Raw genomic sequence first — 10,528 nt, 5'->3', positions numbered from 1 at the left:
GGAGAGGGACATGCCTGGGGAACCAGGAAGTGAAGGAGGGCTAGAGGCTGCTCTGGAGCACCACATCTCTGACTGGACCTGTTAACATCATCCTAGTTGATATACAAGGGATTGTAACACAGGATCTGGGTGGAAACAGGGAAGCCAAGGTCCTAAGGCTGGTGGCACAACATTGGAGATGAATCCTGAATCCTCAGGGAGCAGCTGGCTCAGCTAGCAGACAAGGAGGCAGGTGAAAGGCAGAGTGAAGCAGTTGCTTGGAAACCAGCAGTAGATGACACCATGATCAGGCAGGTGGTTTTCCCAGGGTGAGGCTCAATCCCCTGCACTCCGGGTGTGCTGACTTTTTTATTTTTTGCCTATAGGACACGGGGTGAGGGTCACAAGCTGGAGCACAGGAAGTTCCACCTCAACATGAGGAAGAACTTCTTTACTGTAAGGGTTCCAGAGCACTGGAACAGGCTCCCCAGGGAGGTTGTAGAGTCTCCTACCTTGGAGACTTTTAAGACCCGTCTGGATGCGTTCCTGTGTGTTGTGGTGAGCAGAGCCCGCCCTAGGCAGGGATCGGCGTGCAGAAGATCTCGCGATGTAACGGAAAGCTCAGACTGCCCACGAGGGGCCTTGTGGGTGTGGCTTGTGCTATATAAGCAATTGCAGCGACGCAATAAACGCCATTTGCAACATCCTTCATATTGAAGCCTGTGTCTGTGATGGTACCCAACGGCAGAGGTTGGGTGGCAGAGATCCCGGGGATCGGGTGTCGGTAACGACACCTGTGTGACCTGCCCTAGACTAGGTGGTCCTGCTCTGGCAGGGGAGTGCGATGATCTCTGGAGGTCCCTTCCAAACCCTAACATTCTGTGATTCTGTGAAATGCTTTTTAACTTCTACCATGCCCTAGTTTGTCTTTTCCTCTAATTCTTTCCACCTCTTTCACTTTATCTTTCTTTTTACATTCCTTTTTTTGTTTCTTCCCACTTCCTCTTTCTTTTACTTGATTTCCTCTATCTGCCTTGTGCCTCTGCCCCAGCCTATCTGCTGTACTGCTCCCCCTCCTCACTCCCATGCAGCAGCTCTGTGCACAGGGACTCCCTTGTAACTCCTTCTGACCCACAGCCCGCAAGCCCTTATGAATTTGTTTCTCACCTACCTTTGCATTTTAGCCCATAAACGTTCTGCAAAGTCTCTTCAGATTTATGAGCTTATTGACAAGGCAACAGCAGGAGAGCTCCTTACCACAGCCGAGCCCCTCACAGCAGTCTCACCAGAAATTTATTTCCCCAGTGATTAGGACTGTTGCACACAGGCAGAAGCATCTGTAAGTAAGCCTGAGATGAAAAGATAATAACTCTTACAGTTTCATTGCTTCTGAAATTGAAGCACAAGCTTTGCTTAGGGTATTTTCTGAGACATTTGTGTTGGCAAACGCTTTACTTATTTTCCATAAATACACCAATACAGAAACTATGTGATTTTTCTTTTTTTTTTTTTTTTTTGTTAAAATCACATTTACTCCAAGAGCAATCTGAACAGCAGCAACTTTAGTCACGGCCAAACTCCTCCTGGCAGTCTGTGTAATAAAGTAAGCTGAGCAAGTGTCTCACCCACACTTGTCACAACCACAGGAGATGCTGGAGGCCTCCGGTGAACTGAAAGCTGGAAGTGGTGATTCTGTTCTAAACCAGGGACTTCCAGTAGGTAGTGCTTCTTCTCTTGCTGTGCAGCAAACAGTGCCAAGCAAGGTGCATGTCAGCTAAACATCTGTTCTGGGAACAGTTTCTGTTCAATCTTGTCGTGGCAAAACAAGTGAACTATCAGATTTGGGACTACTTGTGCATTTCATCTTGGGGTAAAATATCACAATTGCATTTATCCTCCATACTTTGACAGTTTCTCCAACTGTAGTTTAGGATCTTTTGCTCACTGTGCATCATCACAATATTTACAGGGGAGGGTAGAGCTAAACTGTTTCTTGGAGAAGCTTGTTGTAAGCCAGGGTATTGCTCGTAGCTATTGCATTTTTCAGGCACTGCCAGAAGTAGGGCTGAGATCGAGGGTTAGTTGGCCATTCCAGGACAGAACTTCTGCACAGCCTCTTCCTCAACCGGACATACCGTGACTTCTGCAAAACCCTCTCAAGAAATATCAAAATAATGACATCCATTTTCTCATCTAGAAGCCGCTGGTGGGCCATGTAAAATGTTGTCTTGAAGCTGCCACTTTTAATATACTTGCTGGTCAGCACAAATACAGTCTTTTTGCTCAGCTGAATGCTCTGGGAAAGATTGTCAAAGACTGGTTGTCCTGGGACCCAGTCCCTGTCTTCCAGGCATAAATTGAACCGTTTGGCTCTTTGATTTTCCAGCCTTTCAACCAGTTCTCTCAGCACCCACTCATTTACAGCTGGGTCTTCATTGTCATAGGCAACAAAAGCATCGTAGCAAGCATCTGGTAGAGATAGACGCCGATAGCCCTTCAACTTGGCAGTGCAGTAATGGTAACTATACCACACATCCCAGAAATAGAGATGGCTCATCACAGCGAACACCATCAAGCCTAGGACAGTTGAAGCTGACAGAGCATAGAGGATCAAATATGAGGTGTCCAGCTCACAGGTGTACAGATCCAAGAAAACCACACTCCTTCCTTTATGTGCCCCTGGGCCAGCACAGGTCACGTCTGTGGCCAGAAGAGGAATAGTCACCTGAGTCTGATTGATCCACCAAACAAACCACACGGCATCACAATTACACTTGAAAGGATTGCCATGCAAAAGCAGCATCCTCAGGTTGTTAATGACATTTTCAGGGAAGCTAGATTTCTTAATTATTTGGATCTTGTTTGAGCTGAGGTCCAAGTATTTTAACGTAAAAGCATCTCTGAGAAAATGTTTGGTTAGCCGTTGAATACGATTGTTTCGGAGCATCAGTTCTTGGAGTGTTGAAGAGCAATTGGACAGTTCTCGGGGAACAGTAGCCAGAAGGTTATTGCTGAGGTCCAGAGTTACTAGTTTCTTCATATAGTGGAGGTTTCCCCAGTTGAAACTCTTCATCTGGTTATTGGTTAAGTTGAGGACCTTCAGTTCTGGAGGCATAGCATCAAAAACGCCATGAGGAAAAAAACTGAGTGAATTGAAGGAAATATCCAGTTGTTCCAGGCTCGTCAGATTCTTGAAGAATGACAAGTACCTAGCATTCCCATCCATCCATAACACATCTAGACGATTTCCTCTGAATTCTAAAATTTGAAGAGATTGACTTTCCATTCCTGTATTAATAGAGGTAGAAATTGCATTCTCATTCATCATCAGCTTCTTCAGATGGGCCAAATTTTTCACAAAACTAAGCACATGAGTAACACCTTCTGCCAGAAAATAATGTTCATTATTGCTCAGGTCTAGAATTTCTAAACTTTGTAGCTCTTTAAATGCAGTTGAGTATAGTAAGTCAATCCTGTTGTTAGAAAAATCCAGGTATTTCAATCCAGACATGTAGTAGAATTCACTTCCATTTAAAGTTTGACTTATCGCATTACCTGACAAGTTGAGGCATCTGAGGGAACTAAGATCACGGAAGTCTGAGGGGTTAATAAAAAATACATTGTTTCTGCTTAAATCCAGAGTTTCTCCGTATTCCCGGCATTCTTCCTTAACTGGAGATTGGTAGGAAGCAGCCTCTTTGTCTTTGGACCTGCAGCTTCTCCCATACTCATCGTATCTGAAATAATGCATCTCTTGTAATACTTCCCTGTTGTATTGCTCTACTGAAATCCTAGAATTAGAGCAAAATCCATATAAGTTGCTTTCATCTGAAGAAGGAGAAATTTTATTCATTGAGAGGTCTATGAGTTTAAGAGCTGGGAATTCATTGAATGCTCTCAGGTCAGCAACTTTAATAAAATTAGTTCCGAGATCCAAAACTGTTAGATTTCTAAGACTGAGCAATGGATTTAGATCTCTTCTTCTCAGTTCTTTAAAGACATAACCCTTGACCCTCAGGGTTTCCAGGTTAGAGAGGGAAGAAAATGTCTTGGACAGATTCAAATATGGAGAATATGTCTTCACTTCAAAATTAAAGGACAGATCAAGTTCTACAAGGCTAGGGATAAATTTCAAAAACTGAGCATCTCCAATCTCCTTCATGAGGAAATTTTGGGAAAGGTCAAGCTCTTTGAGATTCTTGATGGTTTTAAACCACCTGCTGGGTATGCTCTGAAGAGAGTTACTGTGAAGTCGCAAAATTCTTAAATTTTTCAAGGAATAAAAAGCATTTGGATGTATCTCAATTGTGTTCCTTGGGCAAGGAATACAAGGATATGGGGCATTATAGCAACGTGGGCAATTACCACTTAGATCAAGAATTTCTACATTGTGAAGGGTACTTAAATCATATTCTTGAATCACTTGAATCATGTTATTGTAAATATACAATTCCTTTAAAGTAGATGGCAAATTGAGTGGAATATGAGTTAAGTTGTTAGACTTCAGAGATAGAATTGTCAACTTTTTCAGCTCCAGAAAGGCTGTTCTTTCAATTTCAAATGAAACATTGCATGGATTACGGTAGTAACAGTTCTGCCCCAGATACAATACTTCTATATTTCCTAGCTCTGACAAATTGGCTTTTTGGATAGAAAAGATACTGTTTGCTTCCAGGCTCAGCAGACTTAGAGTAGTAGGAAGACCCCGGGGTATTTCCAACAGCTGGTTTGCATCCAAATACAATGACTTCAATCTTGTCAGGGAGGCAAAACTGCCATTCTCAATCTTTAGTCTCCTGTTGCACACATTATCTTTGGGCCCCATTCTGACAGGCACACAGTTGCATCTGAAGTCAATTTCCATGAGGTTTTCAAGATGAGCAAAGGTTGTTGGATAAATATGAGGGATATGGTTAATGCTCAGGGTAAGGTTGGTTGCGTTTTCAGGGATCCCTCTGGGGACTTCTATGAGACGCCGATCAGTGCAGTCCACTGTCACAGTATCTTCAGAGGCTTTAACATCGCAAGGCAAACTTTTGTGAAACCAAGATTCTGACAGCAGCATCGGAAATGGGAAGAATAAGACAAATGGCAATGCATTTGACATCTTTGCATGAGGTACCTAAAAATAAGGAAATAGGGAGTTATTAATTTAACACAATGACAACAGCTCATAGGCCATCATGTCAACCTCGTATTGGGTCAGACCAAATATACATATGCTAACCTGGAGTTCTGTGTCTCACACTAGAAGTGGATGTGCAGGTAAGATTAAAAGTTTAAGGACGTTATGCTGGTATTTGGTATTTCCCTCAAATGCTTTCTTATCACTAGGTGTTGCAGTGTTAAGAGAAATACAACTCTCTAAGTAAGGAATCATTAAAAAAAAAAAGTATGTCCTGAAAAAAGTGACAAGGCAGGTGTTCAAAGGCTTACGTCTCTGTGAATTTTCTTTTTTGAAGGGGAAACAAGCAGTGTTAGTCACCCAGCAGATGGACATTGCTTAATAGCATAAATGAGCCAAGTTAATTTTTTGAAGCATATGAAAGACAGAGAAAAGCTGTAGTCACTTAAAAGCTAGATACAGTTTCAAAACCACACTAACAGTTGAGTGCTTAATTTGAATTTTACATTATCATGAGGATTTTTTCTCTATTAAGTGTTTGAAAGGATACATGCTTGACCTAAACCAATGGTTATACTTCCATATGGTTTAATACCGACTTGCATTTTCACTGTCCAGTAGGAGAGAGGGCCAAGAGGGCACTGTATCAATGTGAAGAGTAAAAATGAAAATCAAAGACATTTAAGAGTGAGCATGTCCCAGAAAGAAATAATAACCAGTAAATCATTAGAGCCAAAACAGGCATTTAAAGACCTTTCCAAAACTTATTCTCTGTCGATCGAGTCTTTGTGGCCTTGTGTACTTTATAGATTTTTGTGTATTATGGGAAGACCACAAGCTTTTAATATTTCATGACTTACTTCCTCAGCAATGTCAAAGAAACCCTGTCCCTCTGGCCAGAGGCAGTCAGCCAGGCAAGCAGGCTGCCAGTCCTGTCTTGCCTTGCACAGACAGAGGGTCCATGACTATTTTGCTTACTGGCACAGCTTTTTAACTGCCTGTGTCTCCTGCTGGTCAAGAGACACAAAGACAATAAAACACATAATAATCAACATCATAATTTGTGCCTGGAAAACTCAGTGTTGAAGGCTTGAATACTCTTGGCATGAAGAATGCTCTTAAACAAGCAGGATTAGTTATGCATGGAATAATGTTGACTAAATGTGAATACACATTTAAGCAGCTGAAACCCAGATGGTTAGGTAGTGCTCAGGCTACACAGAAACGTTTTTCCTCTTTAGCTGAGACACAAGAACATATAAAGACCCACTAAAACAGTATGTGAAAACCCTGTTGAGTGTTGCCTAAGACATGCCTTGCAGGTGACAGAGATTAATTGAGGCTTCCTGTTCTATGCCTTGTTTACTTAGACTACTGTGACCCCTGTATAGCTTTGTGTTTCTGCATTACCTTAGATAATTATCCTAAATCCACTTTTGCATCTGTATAGCTGGAGGATTGCTCTACTGACCAGCTGAGCAGAAGGTGTGAGAGAAGCCAGATAAGTCTCACACAGCACTGCACTTCTGTTACCTAGACTCAACAGCCAAATGGAGTCACTTTTGGGATTCAATCAGTCAGATTTTGGATATAAAGATTCATTACAGAAGGAAATAACGTAAAAGTTCACTGCAGACCTTGAATTCAGTGTAACTTGGCACTGCACTGCAGCACAGGCTTTCCTCTACCACGATCTCCCATTGCCAGGAAGTGCAACATTGCCTTCCTCTTTTCAGCAAATCAACAGAGAAAAAAAAATGTAGCTAAATGTCCCAGCTGGTATCCATGACTATCATTCAGGGAAAGGTAACCTGGACTAGCTAGGCCATGCCAGTGAATTGAGGTTTCATTATTTTTAGCTTTTGTGAAGTCTTTTGGTAAGAATCAAAGTAACCTTAATTTGGTTTGCAACAATTCACTTTAGAAATTCACTGAGACAGAGCCCACTGGGTAAGACAGTTCACCAGTGTTTTCAGTACTGTCCAAACAGTCAGCTTTAGAGGCTAATTGATTAACTTTCCTGCTTTCCTGATGCAGACAAGTGCTTGCATGAAAATAATGAGTAGGAATAATCAGAGTAGAGTGGGGAGCCAATTTAGAAATATAAAAAGCATTCAATTCCTCTCACCATCCTAGCTTTTTTAAAGCCCTTTTCCCTCCACTAATATGGGCAGGGTTGTGGGAAGAAGAAAGAAGGGCTCTACCACGGACATGAATTGCATGGAAATCTGAAGGTCTTTGAATGAAAAAGAGACATTGTCAAAGAAAAATCTGGCTATGTTGTTGCAAATATTTTCCTTTTTTTTTTTTTTTTTTGCAAGGGACATGCTATATTATGCCTACAGAAGACTATATTAGACTAATGAAAAATCAAAAAGTGCCTGTCCTAACTGAACGGCCATTGTGGCCCAGCTCCTGCCCACCTCCTTCTCTTGCATTACCAGACCAACACATCCCATGGGCCAAGGTCCTTAGCCAAGGCAGGTGCCCATGGTGGACAGCAGAGAGGTGGCAGGGAAACCACAGAGATTCTCTGCACTGCAGGACATGGTACATGCAACCACTGAAGAAAATACTGACTACTGCCATAAATCAACCTCCAGCAGCACGTCCTCTTTTACAAGAAGGAAGGAAAACCTCTTCTGCTAAATGGGGGTCAAACCAGAGATTTGCTCCTCTTGAGAAAAACTTAATTAAAATCAACCTTTAAAGATTTGCTAGGCCAAATTAAAACCCTCGGTCCAAGCACTAGAGCGGGACTTGGGCAAGGTAAGATTCTGATCTAGATTGCCACAAGCTTTCTACATGAGCTTTTACTCTGCCACTGCACGCAGGCACCTAATTTAGGCACTTACCCAAGTTGCTCAGTTCATTGCCATAAACCTGGGCTGCGCCAACATTCAAGAGAGAGACGGAAAGAGGAGAGAGGAGCTCCTCTGCAGGCACTGCTCAGCTCTGAACACAGGCAAAACTCTGTCTGACTGCACACCAGAGACTAACACTGCAAGTTTAGCTGTCTAAAATTAGGTGCAGTGAATCCAGACTTTAAAAGTTTTCACAAATATGTTTGTAGGTTTCTTAGGAAGTTAAAAAAAAAAAAAAAAAAAAAGGAAGCTTAGGTTTTGAACTCTCATGTATTACAATATTTTTAGGAACTTGCGTTCTTGCAAAGACAGCCTAGCTCTTACCATCTTTGTGCTTTATTTCTTTGTATATCCTTTTGCTTTCTGACACCTTTTCAATGCATTAGCTACTTTAATGGTAAACTGTTACATTCTGAAACTGTGTCTACCAACTATTTGCATATGAATCACCTTGTGTTTGTTACAATATCAGAACAAATAAAAGACTTTTAATTAGAAGAAACAAGCAAGGCTGGCTTGTGCAATGTCTCTGCAATGAGAAGCTAGCTTAAAAGTATAGCTAGAGGTATGCATATGAGCAGTCCTTTTCTTTGTGATTTATGCTTGAATTTATACAAGTTCAAAAAGCACTAATCTGCTGATACTAACTAGCACATGTACAAAGTCATGTTTTAGGGTATTCTTCAAATATTCACCAACGATACAGCTAGGTGTTTCTGAAGTTTTTCTGTAGGGGTTCCATATTTATTTTAAAAGGGAGAAGGGGAAAGATTAGGGAAAAATGAACACCTCAGAAGTTACAGCAATTAGAGAAGAGATTATTATACTCATTCTGTAGCACTGTTGTACAGCTAAATGATAGCCAGTTAGTATTTATGCAAATACCTGCCTTCCTTTCCTGTCATTATGTATTGCAGCTTCTAACCATGACAGTAGTTTTTAACATTTAGAAAGTAAAAAAAGAGACTATGTTCTTGAAAGTCTTCTACAACAGTTCCCGACAAAGAGGTCTAAGAGTGAATTTAAAATGAAAGTTTAACCTACCAATTTCTGTGTGCTTCCAGATCTGACAGATTTGTCATTGGAGGAGACTGTAAATCCGAGCAGAAGAAAACAGCATCAAAGCGATCCCCACTGGTTCAGCTCACATGTGAAGGGGAGTAGAGCATGACATAACTCACCCAAGACAACAACAGCAATCACTACCCTTGTCAGTACTCTTCAGCTGCATGGCAGCTTGAGAAATAGTTAAATGTGAAACAACTGTTGCAACCTACTTCCTCAAACATTTGTCCTTAAAATTAAAACAACAGTACCTCATTTACTCCTCCACTCCCCATAAAAATAACAACGTACGCTTTTTTTCCCCTTTTAAACAAATTCTCACATTACTCATACAACCATGCGCTGTGACAAAAGTGGTTTGGTTTTCTTTTTTTTTTTTTTTTTTTAATTTTTGGTCTCATATGCTGCAATTTTCTCACTTCTTTGCTGCTTTTGAACACAGTTTTCATTTTAAACTGTACATTTTACCCAGGTACAGTGTCATACCATAAAGAACTATAATAAGACCTACTCTAATAAGATGAACGTGCAAGCCACGGGGAACCCCAAAGGAGGGCAATTGCAAAACACTTGGCAATAGAGTGTAAGATCAATCAACTAGGAGAGAAATGCATTACATGAGTAACATTCACTCCAGACAACTAAGATTTGCAGAAGCTCAAGCTCCTTCTTCTCCCCCCAATGCTTTTTTAGTGTAAGCTGCACAGAGAGACAGAAATTGCTAATTGACATAAACAGTATTTTATATTTCAAAGCTTAGTTATTATTATTATTATTATAATTAGGGGTTGATTTAAATACCTTAAAGACCTGGGACAAATCTCTTAGCTTGAATACTTTGTGGAAAAAAATGTCAGCTAAGTGAATGGTACTCTGGACAAGGGAATGAAAATAAACCTGGGAAAAAAAGGATAGTGGTAAGGGCAGCATGCAAAGTAGTAAAAGCTGTGTGAGAGACTATAGAAGGCACCACGTTAAAGATGACATGAACAGGCTTAAGCTGGTGACAACATAGCATTTCATGGAACACAGTGTGTGTGAGAATTTCTTACTTAGCAGTTTATATGCTTAGCAGGACAGACTAGTTCAATGGCTAGGATATTTATTAGGTGGTTTGGGTTTTTTTATGTCTTCTTTCCCTGAATATTTTTCTTTGCATTTTAAACAGCAGTTCATAATTTCTCTGACTGTGGTGGAGCTGAGAAATTAGTTTCAGAAGACTGGAACTTAAAGAATGAACAGGGAAAGAATCTGCAATCATACTTTAAAATTCTCTGATTTTAGTGGCCGAGTCATATAGACATAAACCAAAACAATGAAGTGTGCAGTGTCACTCTTGTTTCAATGAAGGTCTAGTGCTCATTAATTCACTATAGTTTCAGGACTATATTGCTCGCTTTTGTGCCTGATTACTAAAAGTACAACTTCTCTGCTATTTACTGTTATCTGGATTTTTATTTTCATGTAGGATGCACTGAGGTGTTCATTGGGAGTT

At 40.8% G+C, this 10,528-nt stretch overlaps 1 protein-coding gene across 1 annotated transcript; it reads right to left on the bottom strand.

The window, feature by feature from the left end:
* Nucleotides 1–1,860: 1,860 nt before the first annotated feature.
* Nucleotides 1,861–9,044, bottom strand: TLR7 (toll-like receptor 7). The gene is made up of 2 exons (XM_008935272.1): nucleotides 9,013–9,044; nucleotides 1,861–5,101 (listed from the first exon to the last, which is right to left on the bottom strand). The coding sequence occupies exon 2, from the start codon at nucleotides 5,084–5,086 to the stop codon at nucleotides 1,961–1,963; it is 3,126 nt and encodes a 1,041-aa protein (XP_008933520.1). The 5' UTR covers nucleotides 5,087–5,101; nucleotides 9,013–9,044; the 3' UTR covers nucleotides 1,861–1,960.
* Between the last annotated feature and the right edge of the window lie 1,484 nt (nucleotides 9,045–10,528).

This window comes from Merops nubicus, unplaced genomic scaffold (assembly GCF_000691845.1).
Source record: "Merops nubicus isolate BGI_N331 unplaced genomic scaffold, ASM69184v1 scaffold10352, whole genome shotgun sequence".
Classification (NCBI taxonomy): Eukaryota; Metazoa; Chordata; class Aves; order Coraciiformes; family Meropidae; genus Merops; species Merops nubicus.
This window is presented reverse-complemented; position numbering and strand designations above follow the sequence as displayed.

Bases quoted from the DNA above. Each gene is read 5' to 3' on its own strand.
- TLR7 (XM_008935272.1), bottom strand. From the start codon at position 5,086: ATGTCAAATGCATTGCCATTTGTCTTATTCTTCCCATTTCCGATGCTG.